The sequence below is a fragment of the Propithecus coquereli genome, unplaced genomic scaffold (genome assembly GCF_000956105.1).
Source record: "Propithecus coquereli isolate 6110/MARCELLA unplaced genomic scaffold, Pcoq_1.0 Scaffold241, whole genome shotgun sequence".
NCBI classification, from domain to species: domain Eukaryota; kingdom Metazoa; phylum Chordata; class Mammalia; order Primates; family Indriidae; genus Propithecus; species Propithecus coquereli.
This window is the reverse complement of record NW_012147964.1, coordinates 685,813-701,541: the sequence shown is the minus strand read 5'-3', so window position 1 is coordinate 701,541 and position 15,729 is coordinate 685,813. Positions and strand designations below refer to the sequence as shown.

At 45.5% G+C, this 15,729-nt stretch overlaps 1 protein-coding gene across 1 annotated transcript; it reads right to left on the bottom strand.

Annotated features, from left to right (window-relative positions):
• Positions 1 to 1,055: 1,055 nt before the first annotated feature.
• Positions 1,056 to 4,541, bottom strand: CD70 (CD70 molecule). Its single transcript, XM_012646122.1, has 3 exons — positions 4,374 to 4,541; positions 3,401 to 3,434; positions 1,056 to 1,441 (listed from the first exon to the last, which is right to left on the bottom strand). Exons 1-3 carry the CDS (start codon positions 4,539 to 4,541, stop codon positions 1,056 to 1,058), a joined length of 588 nt encoding a protein of 195 aa, XP_012501576.1.
• Between the last annotated feature and the right edge of the window lie 11,188 nt (positions 4,542 to 15,729).

Sequence of the window (15,729 nt, the reverse complement as noted above, 5' to 3'; positions counted from 1 at the left end):
CCCAAATACCCATCAATGGTGAATGGATAAACAAAACCTGATATACACATATAATAAAATATTCTTCGGCCATAAACTGGAAGGAAGCACTGACTCGTGCTACATCTTGGATAAACCTTCAAAACATTACGCTAAGTAAAAGAAGCTGGATACAGGGACAAATTGTATGATTCTGTTTACACGAAACCTCCAGAATAGATAAATCCATAGGTATGAAACGCAGATTGGTGACGGCCAGGGACGGGGGTGGGGGAGGGGGAGAAATGAGGAACCACTGCTCATGAATACGGAGTTTCCTTTTGGGGTGGTGAAAATGCTTTGGAGCTAGACAGAGGTGGTGGTTGCCCAACATCGTGGATGTGCTAAACGCCACTGAACTGTTCACTTTGAAAGCGCTAATTTTATGTCATGCGAATTTCACAATTAAAAAAAAAAAAGAGCGTATATACATGGTTTTACAGAAAAGAAAATACAGTCTGGGTGGTGGCTCATAACTGTAATCCCAGTACTTTGGGAGGCTGAGGCAGGGGGATCACTTGAGGCCACGAGTGCAAGACCAGCCTGGGCAACATAGCAAGACCCCGTCTCTACAAAAAAAATGTATAGTTTATGTTGTTTATAAAGCATCCAGTCTGAGGTATTCTGTTATAGCAGCTGGAAAGGACTAAGATAATATCTTACCTTAGTTTGGTTATAACTAATGAACTAAAACTGATATGTTATTAATTAGAGTATACACTTTATTGATATTTCCTTGGTTTTTACCTAATGTCCTTTTTCTGACCCAGGATCCCACATGACATTTAGCCATCACGTCTCCTTAGGTGCCTCTGGGTGGTGACAGTTTCTCAAATTGCCTTGTTTTTGATGATCTGGATGGCTTTAAGGAAGACTGGGTAGGTTATTTGCATCTTTTGCTTTGAGACACAGCCACCCAGGTAAGCTGTTTTCTGTCCTGGCAGGCAGATAAACCAAGGATAAAACAGAAAAAAAAAAAAAAAATTATAGAAAAACAGAGGGGGAAAAAAAAACAAACAACCAACCTAAACCAGGAGCTATGCTCCGGGGTGCACCCACTGAATGCCAAAGAAGGTCTCGTCAGCATTTTGCGAGGGCAGCAGCGGCAGAGTGAGGTTGGTGCAGAGGGTGTCCCCTTGGGCCAGAGGCGTCAGGCGCTGGGAGGAAACGGTGCAATCTTGGTTGAAGGGGAGGCGCATCAGGCTGTAGGTGGCGGAGGCGCAGATACCCACGCTTAGGGTGGCATTGCGGGGCATGGTGGTCTGTCTGGAGGGACAGTTGGCCAGTGTCACCTGGATGTGCAGCCTGTAGATGCCCTTGCGGTGGACACGCAGCTGCCCGTCGTCCAGCTCTGGTCCGTGCAAGAAGGTGCGGCCGAAGGCTGGGCCCCCCTGCCAGTACAGCCTGGGGTCCTGCCGAGGTCCTGGGGGCACAGGGTTCAGGGAGGGGAGGATGGAGGTTTTGGGAAACTGAGGGACCCCCTGGTCATAGAGAGAGTGGGGTCTAGGGATAGCGTGTTAGAGGAAGGGATACAGGGTTAGAAATGTAAAGGGAGGGAGGAAGGGACAAGGACAGAGAGGGACAGGGGCAGGGATATATAGAGAGAGAGGAGAAAGAGAGACAGATGCAGAGACAAAGCATGTGTGTGTGTGTGTGTGTGTGTGTGTGTGTGTGTGTGTGTGTGTAGTGAATTCCTATAATGCTGTCTCGCCTGGCATCCAATTTGAGTGTGTTTAGTTTTTTCACTCCAGAAGCAGGGCTGAGTGTGTGACAGTTTACAGTTCTCTGCCCCCTCCCAGTTCCTCAATGTTATCGATCCGGTACACCTGCTGTATGCAACAACCACCCCCTGGTCGGCCCCTGGATACAGCCTCGTTGACTCACCCCATACTCTGCTCAGATTGTGTGGTTTCCCCCGCAGTGAGCACTCTCAGTTTCAGAACGCCTCCAGCCGCTACCCCTAACCATTACAATTCCCTGCCGGAAACCCGCTTGGGGAATGCCCTGAACCCTAATAAAAGCTTTGGCTCATGCATCCCCTTCCATGCTCTCTCTTGCTCCCCACTCGCTGGTTGAGGTGTGTGTGTGTGTGTGTGTGTGTGTGCGTGCGTCCCAGCGGGCTCCCCGCTTCCTGCTGGCCCTCCTCTCTCTGGGGTCTGTAAGTAATAAACTACTTCTGTTATTTCACGTGTTTTGACCCATGGCTTCCTCTGTGTCTAACCCTAACCCTAACCCCACCGGATCCACACGCCCCGACCTAAGTGTCCTCTCAGGCTCTCCTACAGAGTGGCCGTCTTGGTAGGAATACACTGAACACAAATCGGAGGGTGTTTGCTGAGATAAACAAGTTTCCTGCTGGTGGTGGTGGGGGACACCTGGTCGCCGGCTGGACGCTTAAGAATCAGGCCATCCGCCAGGGCAAAGAAGTATCCTGTGAAAGGCATGTTGTGCATACACAGCCACGGCCACGTTGCGTGGAGCGGAATCAGGGCAGGGCTAGAATGTACAGCCGCTTTCATAAGAGAGAGACCTCGAGAACAAATTAGAGGGAAAATATCACAGACAGAGAGAAAGAGACACACACACAGCAGGGGCTCTGAGAAGGCCAGCGATCCGAAGAGAAGAGAGAGAAAAGAAAGCCCCCTCTGTTATCAAATGGGCCGAACACAGCACCCAAACCTCGGATCTCTGGTCAGGAGCTGTGGGAGCCCAGAAGAGGGAGAGGGTTAGTTGGAGGGGAGGGAGGGAAAGAGCCTCCCTTGGACAGGCAGATGACTCACGCCCTCCCCCCTCCCCCCAAGTCTTTTCACCGGTGTCACCCTCCCGGCACCCCTTCCCCTCCCCCACGCCTCCAATGTAAACAGCAACCCGCACCCTGGCATGCCTGGATCCCAGCACCCTGCCCCCAGCCTTGCTTAATTTCTCTCCAAAACACACAGTTTGCCTCTTTGACTCGACCTGGTGTTGCTAACATATTTGACTTGTTCGCTTATTATTATTATTATTTTTTTATCTCCCGGACAGTAGAAAGGAAGGGCCGGAGGGCAGGGATTTCTGCCTGTTTGGTTCACTGTTGTGGCACCGGGAACAGTGCCTGTCCCCCGCCCCCCCCAGATGCTCACTCAGTTCATGTTTGCGGCATGGACGGAGGACGGTGTGGGTGGGCTGTTGTCTTGGTGGTTTTGGAAGATGCCAAGAGAACAGACCCAGGGGGAGGCACTGAGAGGGCAGCGCAGTGGGTGACCACCTGCCCCGGCTCCTCCTCGCTCTTTCTTGCCTTTGTTTCCTTTCTCTGGCACGTGCTCCCCCCTCCCCCTCTCTCTCTGTCCCTCCTTCTCTGTCTCTGTCTCTCCTCCCCGCCCCCACGCGAGCCCCAGGTTACCTGTGTGGTTCAGCTGGAGCTCAGCTATGTCCCACTGGAAGAAAAGACCAGAAAACAGAGCAAGGACTTAAACACGGAGGTTTTAAGTGTCCCCCTAAGCCAGTGGGCGAGGGGGGTGCGGGGGTGTGTGTCTCTCTTCTCGCTTCACCTTCCTACTCAACCCTCATCCCATTCCCGGATTTGCGATTAAAAAGAAAAAAAAAAAAAAGATTTCTTAAAGGGGAAGTTAGGTTTGAACCGGCGGGGGAACGTCGAAGACAAGACTTTCAGAACTTCCTAGTTTTCCTGGACATCACCCGGAGCGAGCGAACCGCAGCCTCCCGGCCCGCAGGGCCTCCGCAGGGACTCCCAGCCCGGCCCGCGCGTCCTGTCCCAGGAAGCCCCCGCTCCCCGCGTCGTGAAGCCCCCGGCAGCCTCTGAGTCAGCCCGCCCGGGAAACACCAGGGAGTCATCTTCCACGGCCACGTCGGACGCACCTTTTCCCACCCCGGGATGCCCCGTTCCCTCCCGGGGCGTCCTGCCCCGGCCTGGCCTCCCTGCGCGGGTCTCTCTCTGTGCCAGCAGGTCGTCGCTCTGGCTTTTCTTTTTCTTTTTTTTTTTTTTAAGAGGCAGGATCTCTTTCTGTCGCCCGGGCTGGAGTGCAGTGGGGCGATCGTAGCTCACTCACTGCAGCCTCCACCTCCTGGGCTCCGGCGATCCTCCTGCCTCAGCCTCCCGAGTAGCTGGGACTACGGGTGCCACCACCACGCCCGGCTGATTTATTTTCTTTTTCCTTCCTTCCCTTCCTCCCTTTCTTTCTCTCTCTCTCTCCTTTTAAACCCATCCCATTCCGATGCTGTCAGTCTGCGCTCTAGCGCACCGCCCCCCGCCGCTCTCCGCGCCTCTGCCGGGTTCCCCAGCCCACAGGTTCCCAGGCTGGGCGAGCAGGTGGCAGGTGTGCACCCCGCCTGGCCACCCCTCCTTTTCGACTCACCCCAGGTGGCTCGAGCTGCTGCGGCCGCTGCTGCTGGCTCACTAGGAGGACCAGGGAGCAGACGAAGCTGGAGCCGATCACCATAAGACAACACAGGCTAGAAAGAGTCTTTATGCCGCACAGCCAGGGCAGGCGGCGCACGGAGCAGCCGGAGCCGTCCTCGGGCATCACTGGCGGCTGCAGCCGGTGCAGGCAGGGCCGGGACGCGAAGGGCTGCCAGGAAGAGAGAAGGAAACTTCACCCTCTCAGAGCGCGCTTCAGCATCTGCTGGTTTAAACCTGCAGGGCACCAGCCCGCCCTTCTTTGGGGATGTCCGGCAGGGGGCGGGGGAGGGATTCCAGCTGCTCTCTGCGCAGGGAAATCCCCTCCCTGCTATGTCCCCGGTTGGGGCAGGGCAGCTGCTGGGTGGGCCTGGGAGGTGCCTGCCCCACCCTGCCCCACAGGCAGGGGACGTCCAGATCTTTCCATTTGTCTCCTCCCTTCCCCCTCCCGGTGCTGGTTCATTCATTCATTCAATCAACAAACCTTTATAAAACATCTATTAGGGATTAGACAGTGTGCTGCCAGGGACTAAGGATGCAGCAAGCAGGCAGGAATTGGGAGCGCTCCCCAAATATCCACGCGTTCCTCTCCATGTCCCCGACCTCCCTGGCAGTCAGGTGGGGCCAGGTGACTGCCCCGCCGGAGGGCGTGAGAGTGGAAGTGATGCACTATGGATCGATCACCGATGCAGCTGGCTCTTTAAAAACATCTGCCATAGCGCATCAGTTTCCTCCTCCCTGCATTCTTGAACAGGCCTCCTGTTCTAACTCGTGTCCGCTCGGAACCTCGTTTGGAAACAGGGTCTTTGCGCATGTCATTAGGTTATGATGAGGTCGCATTGCAGGAGGGTGGGCCCTGCATCGGATGGGCTGAGGCTGGGGGCCTAACAAGGAGATGGAAGGAAGCAGGAGAGATTTCAGAGCTTGAGCCAATGGTATTTGTGGGGCTGGGGAGTGGGCAGGTGAAAGAAGGAAGTCACATACGTCCAGGATCCTTGGGACCCAGGTAATCAGCATGCACTCCCTGGAATTCCCACTCCTAAAGGAATTTCTTTCACGGAAGCCCCTAAATTCCAGGTCTGGGGAAATAAGTGGGTGACGCTGTTACTAATATTTCGATTGTCCATAGCAGGTGGCTGAGAGAGGGTGTCTGCCAGCTTGGTTCTCCCAGCAAGGAGCTTTTGGGGGGCAGGTGCCTGGGTTGCAATGGAGATTTGCCTCATGTCCTTGAAGAGCTTAGACTTGACCACCTGACTCATTGGGTGACTTGAGCTGGGCTCTAATCGATCAATCTCGCTCTAGTCTGTGCAGTTCTGCTGCAGGTTGGGGGCATCTTTTTTGATTTTTGAGGAAGAGGCCTTCGGAAGCTAGGACGTTCCCCTACCTGTGGACTCTACAGCTGAGGCTGTGGACAAGACGTCCCCTGCCCTTGCCAATTCACTTCCTACTTCTCTCGCTATTTCTCTTCCTCTGAGTGACAGGGGTCGGGAGCTCTGCGCAGGGCAGAAAGCTGAGGGGAGAGGTCCAGGGTGCAGGTGGGGCACAGGAAGTAAGATCACTTGACCCTCTCAGGGGCGCCTCAAGTACACTAGGCTGATTTTTGGCAGTCTTCTTTCCCCACGAGACACTTAGAAACTTCTGCCTCCCTTCCATGCCCCTGGGAGCTGAGGACAGCTTGAAGGTGCCCACTCGGGCTTCCTCTTCGCACAGCTGCCTCTCCTCTTTCTCTTTGCTGTGGTTAACCTCAAGTTGCCACAATTGGTGTTATCATTGCCAGAGCTCTAAACAAGAAAGGGACCAAGACCCTTCAGCTTAGAGCTTCCCCCTTCACTACACAGCTTCCCTCCTGTTACTGGGATTTCATCTGGGAGACATCTCTGTCTCTGCATTCCCCACTCCACCATTCCTGTTCCCTTCTCCATCCCACAAACCAGCAGGACTGGGAGAGTTGGGTGCAAAAGAAAGCAACAATAAACACTTTTCTCCTACATGAAAGTCTGGGCTGGTATGTCATCTACACTGTGTAAAGTCTTCAGGAGCCCAAATTCTTTCTCTCTTGTGCCCGTGACACATCAAGGGTAATGCCTTTGTCTGCATAATACAAGATGGCCAAGTTTGAGGCACCTAGAAGGTGAAAAAGTGAAAGTCATGTACTGTCCTTCCGTTTAAGAGAAGTAATCAATTTCACTCACAACCCATTGGTAAGGACTTAGTCACATGACCACATAGAGTCATATGACTCAGGAGGGGGAACCTGGGAAATGTAGTCTTCAGTCTGAGTAGCCATGGACCCTGCTGAAACTCAAGGCTTTTATTATTATGAGTAATAGCATTTTGTACCTCAGGTGCAAATTTCAAGGGGTCATCTTAAAACTCCATTATCAAGACAAATATTCCCATGCAATGTTTTTTTAAAAAATCAAAAAGTAAATGCAAGAAAAAAATCCATGATGAACAAGTTGTAAAAAATATTTCAAATAAAGATCAGATCCAGGCCAAGGATGGGTGGCTCGCGCCTGTAATTCCAGCATTTTGGGAGGCTGGAGGGGGAGGATCACTACCAAAAATAGAAAAATTAGCCAGATGTGGTGGCGCGCACCTGTAGTCCCAGCTACTTGGAAGGCTGAGGCAGGAGGATTGCTTGAGCCCAGGTGTCTGAGGTTGCAGAGAGCTATGGGCCCAGCATGCTTCTGCTGCGTGACTCTGCTATCTTGCAGAGAGATATGATGATGTCACTGCACTCTGCCAGGGGCCACAGGGCAAGACTCTATCTCAAAAAAAAAAAAAAAAAGAAAAAATCGCAATACTTCAACTAAAGAACAAATAAAACACTCAGACTCAAGTTGACATTTTAAAAATTTCATCAACTTTAACAAATAGTGACCACGTATCGATCTGTGTTAGTCCCATGGTCCAGAATACATTTCCTATTTAAAACATTTTAAATTGTTCTTCTGTTCCTCATGGACAGCAGCTAGTGGAAATTACTATATAGTCTGTTCTTGACAAAGACGACACTAGACAGATGTTTAGAGATGTATGAAGTTGTAGGTAGAGCATCGTCATTTCTGTGTAACATTTTGCTGTGTGAATATACCATACTATATTTATCCTTTGATCTGATGTTGGACATTTGGGGAGTTTCCAGTTTTGAGCCACAGAAAACACGTAACTTTTGATGATAGCCAATTCGGTCAGGTGTGAGGTCATGTCTCTTTATGGTTTTAATTTGCATTTCCTTGCAGACTAATGATGTTGAGCATGCCTTCGTATATCTGTTGGCTATTTTTATGTCTTCTTCGGAGGAATGTCTATTCAGGTCCTTTGACCATTTTTTAATCGGTTTTGGGTTATTTTTGTTCTTTTCTTGTTTTGATATTGAGTTGTGTGAGTCCCTTATATATTTTGGATATTGATCCTCATCAGATTATCAGAAGGTTTACAAGTGTTTTCTCCTGATCCATAGGCTACCTTTCCATTTTGTTGTGGGGAAGCTTTTTAGTTTGACATAGTCCAACTTACTTGTTTTTCCTCTTGTTGTTTGAGCTTTTGCTTTGATATAAAAAAAAAAAAAAAACCATTGGCAAAACCAATATCAGGGAGCTTTCCACCTATGTTTTCTTCCAAGAGTTCTGTAGTTTCAGATCTTACATTTAGGTCTTTTATCCAATTTGGCTATGACTAGAGTGAACAATAACGTATTATATATTTCAAAATAGCAAGAAGAGAAGATTTTGAATGTCCTCATCACAAAAAATAATAAACATTTAAGCTGATGGATAAGCTATTGCCCTGATTTGATCCTTACACAGTTTATACATGTGTTGAAACATCACATTGTACCCCACAGATGTGTACAATTATTATGTGCCAATTATTGAAAAAAAAACCAAGAGATAAGTATTGATGAAGGTGAGGAGAAAAGGAAACTCTTACACACTGTTGGTGGAGCCATTATGGAAAACAGTATGGAGCTTCCTTAAAAAATTAAAAATGGGCCAGGCATGGTGGCTCATGGCTGCAATCCTAGCACTCTGGGAGGCCAAGAGGGAAGGATCGCTTGAGCTCACGAGTTCAAGACCAGTTTGAACAAGAGCAAGACTCCGTCTGTACTAAAAATAGAAAAATTAGCTAGGCATCTTGGTGCACAACTGTAGTCCCAGCTACTCAGGAGGCTGAGGCAGGAGGATCACTTGAGCCCAGGAGTTTGAGGTTGCAGCGAGCCAGGCTGATGCCACAGCACTCTAGCCAGGCAACAGAGTGAGGCTCTGTCTCAAAAAAAAAAAAAAAAAAAAAAAAAAATTAAAAATGACCCAGCAATCATTCTGTTCGGTATATATATAATATAGATATAGATATAGACACATAGATATATGGATAGGTAATATATAGTCTCTCTCTCTCTCTTTCTCCTCCTCCCTCCATCCATCTCATAATAAAGAGATTTATTATAAGGAATCAGATCACAAGATTATGGAGTCTAAGAAGATCTGCAGTTGGCAGGCTAGAGACCCAAGAGAGCCGATGGTACAGCCTGAAGCCAGGAGACTACCAATGGCCCCGGTCAACAACAGTCAGGCAGAAGGAGTGAATTCTTCTTTATTCAGCATTTTTGTCCTCTTCAGGCCTTCAACAGATTGGATGAGGCCCACCCACATTGGGGAGGGCAATCTGCTTTACTTGGTCCACTGATTCAAATGTTAATCTCATCCAGAAACACCTCCCCACACTCATCCACAATAACATTGGAGCAAATATCAGGGCACCCCATAGCCCGGGCAAGATGACACACAAAATTAGCCATTGAGTCCACTGATGACCCTGCCTGTTACACCAATTTGTCAGAAGCTCAGCTGAGCAGGAGAAAGCTGAGCTGCCAGGTGTCAAGGTAGCCAGTTAAGACAACAACCAAAAATGAAACTAACAATCAAGCCTTTAAAATCACTTAGTGTGATAGTATGAGCAATAGACTAAACTGGAGAAATCACCAACGTTTCCCGGTTTCATTTTCCCCCCGAAGGATGCACTCGTGAGGGTCTGGTGACTTGGGACAGATGTGGAGGTGAAGGAAAAGCTTGTGTGGTTTTACGGACCTGGGGGTTGGGGGAGGAAGAAGAGAAGGGCTAGAAGTGGAAAAGTACTGAGTACTGCGTCAGTCCAGAAAAGTGTCTTCATGGTTCTCCTCTCGCCATGATAAGTGTGTCTTCGCAGATAACTGCTGATAAAAAGGCTTCTGAAGGATAGGAATGCAGGAAGGCATCTAGGTTATTTAATTTGTTGGCATAGAACTGTTCATCGTATTCTCTTATGACCCTTTTTATTTTGGTAAGATCTGTAATGACGTCTCCACTTTCGTTTCTGAGTTTGACAATTTGAATCTTTTCTCTCTTAGTCAATCTAGCTAAAGGTTGGCCAATTTTACTGATCTTTTCAAAGAATCGACTTTTGGTTTTACTGATTTTCTCTTTTGTTTTTCAATTCTCTATTTTATTTATCTTTGCTCTAAACTTTATTATTATTATTATTATTTTACCTTTTTCCTGCTAGCTTGGGTTGACTTTGCTTTCTCTAGTTCTTTAAGGTGGGCAGTTAGATTATTGATGTGAAGTCTTTGTGCTTTTTTTTAATGTGTGCCTTTTACACGGTTATGAATTTACCTCTTAGCACTGTTTTTGCTGGATATTATACCTTTTGGTGTGTTGTGGTTTTGCTTTCATTTCTTTCAAAGTATTTTCTAACTGTCCATGGGACCTCTTCTTTGTTACATTGATTGTTTAAGATTGTGTTGATTAATTTCCACATATTTGTAAAATTTCCAGGTTTCCTTTTGTTACTAATTTCTAATTTCATTCTATTGTGATTAAAAAATATTCCCTATAATTTCAGTCTTTATAGTTTATTTAGACTTGCTCTGTGGCCTAGTATATGGTCTATTCTGGAGAATGTGCCACGTGTACTTGAGAAGAATGTACATTCTGCTATTGTTGCATAGAGTTTTCTGTATGTCTGTTAGGTCTAATTGGTTTATAGTATTGTTCAAGTCCCCTATTTCTTTATTAATCTGGTGTTCTATTCATTATTGAAAGTGGTGTACTAAAGTCTCCAACTATTATTCTAGAACTGTCTAGTTCTTTATTCAATTCTGTCCAGTTTTCTTCATATATTTTGCAGCTCCTTTGCTAGTTATGTGTTTATAATTGTTGTACCTTCTTGCTGTTTTGAAGCTTTTATCAATATATAATGCCCTTCTTATTCTCTTAGAACTTTTTTGATTTAAAATCTATTTTGTCTGACAATAATATAACCTCCCCAACTCTCCTTTGGGTTATATTTGGATGGAATATCCTTTTCTGTCCTCTTAGTTTCAACCTCTTTGTGTCTTTGTATCTAAAGCGAGCTATTTGTAGACAGATGAATCATGTTTTTTTTTTTTAATCCAAGTTTAAGCCATTTACATTTAAGGCAATTGGTGATAAGAAATGATTTTCTTCTGCCATCTGGCTATTTGCTTTCTATATGGCATATGTTTTTATTTTCATTTCCTCCATGAATACATTGGTTTGCATTTTGTTGATATTTTGTAAGGTACCAATTTGGTTTTCTTTTTCTTTCCTTTTCTGTTTTTTTTTTTCTCCAGTTATTTTCTTAGTGGTTACCTTATAGATTGCAATTAAATGCTAACTTTATTATAGCCTAGTGTAAATAATACCCACTTATTTTCAATAGTATACAAACTCTCTGCTCCTATATGTCTCTGTCCCTCACCCTTTATAGTGTCATTTTTATACATTGCATCTTTATACACTGTGTGCTCTATTACACATATTATTGCTTTGTGCATTTTCCTTTTAAATAATGTAGAAAAAAGAGGCAGGGGAATGGCGGCAGCGGCGGCGGGGACCGGAGCGGGGATGGAGGAGGTACCGCCTGGGCCTAGCAGCCTCCTCCCGCCACCAGCACCTCCGGCCCCCGCGGCGGCCGAGCCCCGCTGCGCCTTCCCGGTGGGGCCGCCCTTGCCTGCTGCAGCGAGGAGAGGACGATGAGGGGCATGAAGGCGGGCGGCGACCAAGGCGCATAGGTGCCTCTCGCAGCTAAACGAATCGATTAGCCCGACCTGCAGCACCTCCACCCCCGATGGGGGCCCCAGAGCGACTGCAACCAAAGGAGCCGGGGTGCACTCGGGCGGGAGGCCCTCTCCTTCCCTCCCCAATAATGCAAGAGCCGCGGGCCCCAGCCCCGCAGAGGACCAGATGAGGGCACCGAGCAGGAGGAGGAGGAAGACAGACGAGCATGAGACTGATCACCAAAGATCCGTCGGAACCCTGCTCCATTTGCACCTACAGATACTTCATCCGCAACTGGCCACAGCTGCGCTTCCTGGCCGGGCGCGTGTGGCTGCCGTCGCTTGCAAGCTGGATACGCGCAAGCAGACGCTCCGCAGAGGTCGTGCAGCCGCGCTAGCCGCGGATCCCAAATACGGGAGAAATGGCATGGGCACCAACTCATTAAGAAAGCTACGCATGCCATGGTTGACGGAGGCTGTGACGAGGTGGTTTTGGAAACAGAAGTTACAAATAGTCTGCTTTGAAACTCTATGAAAATCTTGGTTTTGCTGGAGATCGGAGGCTGTTCGGACACTGTTTAGATGGAGTTGATGCACTGGCGACTCTAAACTGCGGCCGCGTTGAGAAACTGACACCAAGGAACAGCTTCCAACCGCGCAGAACCCACCTTCGCCTGCAATGCGATTTGTGCAGAACCGCTCTGCAGGCGGATTTAGCAATTTTCGTGCAGCTCGTATCCGTCGGCGTCTCACGGAGTGTCGCACAATATTTGTTGCACGCTGGCACATTTGTTCTGAATTAAAAGAGATTGTTTTAAACTTCAAGAGTTCTTTTGGTACCAACGAGATGTGCCGGTTGATAGCCAAGGTTTGTTTGTTCATTTGCAAAGTCTGCTGACAATGTTATTGACACAGTGATCATTTTATCACAGAACCAGTAAGTGGAACATGATTTTTGTTTCTTAAAAAAGCCAATGTGGGCCGGGTGCGGTGGCTCACGCCTGTAATCCTAGCACTCTGGGAGGCCGAGGCGGGCGGCTTGTTTGAGCTCGGGAGTTCGAAACCAGCCTGAGCAAGAGCGAGACCCCGTCTCTACTAAAATTAGAAAGGAATTAATTGGACAATTAAAAAAATATATAGAAAAAATTAGCCGGGCATGGTGGCGCATGCCTGTAGTCCCAGCTACTCAGGAGGCTGAGGCAGGAGGATCGCTTAAGCCCAGGAGTTTGAGGTTGCTGTGAGCTAGGCTGACGCCGCCACGGCACTCTAGCCTGGGCAAAAAGAGTGAGACTTTGTCTCAAAAAAAAAAAAAAAAAAAAAAGCCAATGTGCATTGTAAAAGTCTCTAAGTATACTAACATTTTACACAAAACCCGCCCTAGTTTTCTGAAGGGAGTGAGTGAAACGCTTAAATTGTAGGTTTTTTTTCCCCAATATTAAATTTTCCATTCTTGAATATTGGTATCTCAGTGATTAGTGAATGAAAAAAATGTAGGGTGGGTTATGTCTTACAATGAGTAAAGACAACAATTAAATTGTGTCTGCCAGTGCCCATGTAGATAAATATATTTGTCTTCATTTCTAGTTTTTGAATGCATGCTCTTTTTCCATTAAGGCCTTTGCAAATGAACCTTTGTTTTTATTTAAATTCTAAATTCGATAATAAATTATCTCAGATTTTTATAATTTGGATACTTTTTCCAGGTGAGTGACAGATGGTTTACTTTAGAAGTGCCTTCTTCCCTTACAGTAAGAAGTTGAATCTACTTGGAGAATTGAGAAATAGCTCAAAAGAGATGAGAAAAGTTGACGGAGCCAGGAAGTGCTGGGTTTTGGGTGCACTTTTTTTTTTTTTGAGAATGAGGACATTTTGGGAAAGAATAGAAAATGAACATAAATTGGTCTGATTTCATTTAATCAAAATGATTGCTAAGCTGTGAAGAACAGCTTTTACAAAGTAGCTGGAATTTGTTTATCCCACTCGATTTGGATTTACATTGTTTCCGTTTTCTTAAAATGCTTCACTTTTGGTTCTCGGTCTTGGAAATAAATTTCAAGGTGTGTTGTATCCATTTTAAGCTGCTTTTATTTTATTTTCACTTGTATGAGCAAATTCTTGGGGGAGCTTTGCTTTGTTCTTCCAGAAAAACAAAAGGGGTAATGAATATCTTTTTTGGTGTGAGTTCTGTGGGTTTTCTTAACAGCCACCATGTTTAATAGTTACACTGGGTTTTGGCCAGTTAGTGCAATGTAACAAGTTTTAAAGTTAATTGCTTTCAGTTGAGTCAGTAAACCTGTGATGGATAATTTATTTAACTGGAAAACCTAGGTACTCAGAAGAAAAAAGATTCATTCTCTGTGAAAAATGTTTGTAGGAATCTATATTGTTGTTTCCATTTGAATATACTTTGCTTCTTCTCTAGGATTTGGTTTGAATTTTATTTTATGGCTCTAATTACTGTATTTTTAAAAACCCTACCTCCATTAACAGTTGGTAAAGGCCCCTTTTCAGGAAAGTTTGTTGCTTCTTTCTTTTTTTTTTTGAAGGAAAGCTGCTCCTTGCTCAGAATAGTGTTTTGAAAGTGAACGTGGCAACAAGTACTTTTAAAATAAAGACACACAATTTATATTTGAAAATAAAGACTTCCTGCAGATGGGATCAATTATAGTTCTTTATTTTTAAAGAAAACCTTTTCTTTCCATTTTATATTTCTCTTGAAAGTATAATGGGCAGAATACTGGTTTTATTAAAAATAAGATGACCACACAGTACCCAGCTTTTCAGCTGACCAATTTTGAGTATGTTTTTGGTCAAACTTCATTTGAAATATAGCATTTAGAAGAATACCAATCATAGCGATGCTTCTGTTATTCTAACAGGAAGGAAAAACTGAGCTAAAACATATTTATTTTATCTAATTTACTTCACCCCTTTGTATTTGACTTACTGGTTCATAGGTAATGGTTGATGAACATATATTCCCTTGACTCATTAATGGTGACAATTGTAAAGTAGATACACGCTGGGTTATTGCTTGAACCGTTTTTATGCTTTTTTCAAGTTGTCAACGAAACAGTCACTACTGACCTTTCCCCCCACACTTGCTGAATTGACTGAACAGATTGGATATTTGTAAACATGACTTTAACTCATGGGACTAAAAAGTCAAGTAGTCGCCATATTGTTTTCCTGGCGTGTATTGTCTATCAGTGTATACCTTACGTCTTTCATTGGGTATGCAACAATTGCATCTGCTTAAGCAGATTAAAATTTTAACCTCTAGCACGATAACACCAACATTAAAAGTCTCCTCGTTGAAGTAGCATCAAACTTTAATTTACTTTTTGATATTAGGTTTTTATTTTTCTTATATAAGCTTAAAACAATCCCATTCATAATGGATAGAGTGTGATCCCTTGACTAAAACTGTGCAAAATCGGTGCAACTTTCTTTTCACGGTGCGCTGCCTGTTTCAGAGCGACTGTACTATTCACTGACACCGGTTTGGCAGTTGGTGCTGCTGAACATTTTGATACATGCTACCATGAAGCTGTACATGTTAGTACTGAAGAAGCTAACGCGTATACTACTATTTTTGATGTGTGGGCTGATTATAATTTCCCTTCTGTTGGGATGCAATGACTTTAGAAAAGTCCACAGATCAGAAACCAGACAGTAGTTTTTGAAGTTGAAACCAGCAAAATAAGAAACATAGAAAAAAAATGCTCTTAAAAAATTGGTTTGAATACTTTCTGCCTCTCTTCCCTAAATTGCCCTTCCCACTTGCTCGACAAATCTGTGCAAAGGAGTTCGTTTGTCACATGTCTTCACTTTACCTTGCCCTGTGTGATGGTATTGGCTGACATGTATCAGACCGGGTGTGTGTATTTATTATGGTGTCTAAAAATCATGAACTTCATCACTTTCCAGGAGCACAGATAAAATCAGATAGGTAGTGCGTCAGAGTTACTTTTCAGGGCACCGTGACATCACTAAAATGAGTGTTATAATGCTGCAGGCTTTTCAGGTTTATAAACACATAACCATAAATTATATTGACGTCAGATATGAGTTGAGTATCAATAAAATATCACGTGTGTCTCAAAATACTGGACTGCTGTTTGAGGACTGGATATTGCTGCATAATTTTCTTCTGTTGTCCCATATTCTTTTGGAGAGAAAGATTTAACGGGGTTTGAAATGTGCAAGCTGTCTAAATAAGATGCAGTCAAATAAAGTATGGTTAAGTTGC

Bases quoted from the DNA above. Each gene is read 5' to 3' on its own strand.
- CD70 (XM_012646122.1), bottom strand. From the start codon at position 4,541: ATGCCCGAGGACGGCTCCGGCTGCTCCGTGCGCCGCCTGCCCTGGCTG. The intron at 3,435-4,373 runs GTGAGTCGAAAA...CTTTTCTTCCAG, and splicing joins AGCAGCTCGAGCCACCTGGG to TGGGACATAGCTGAGCTCCA. The intron at 1,442-3,400 runs GTAACCTGGGGC...CTGTGCCCCCAG, and splicing joins GCTCCAGCTGAACCACACAG to GACCTCGGCAGGACCCCAGG.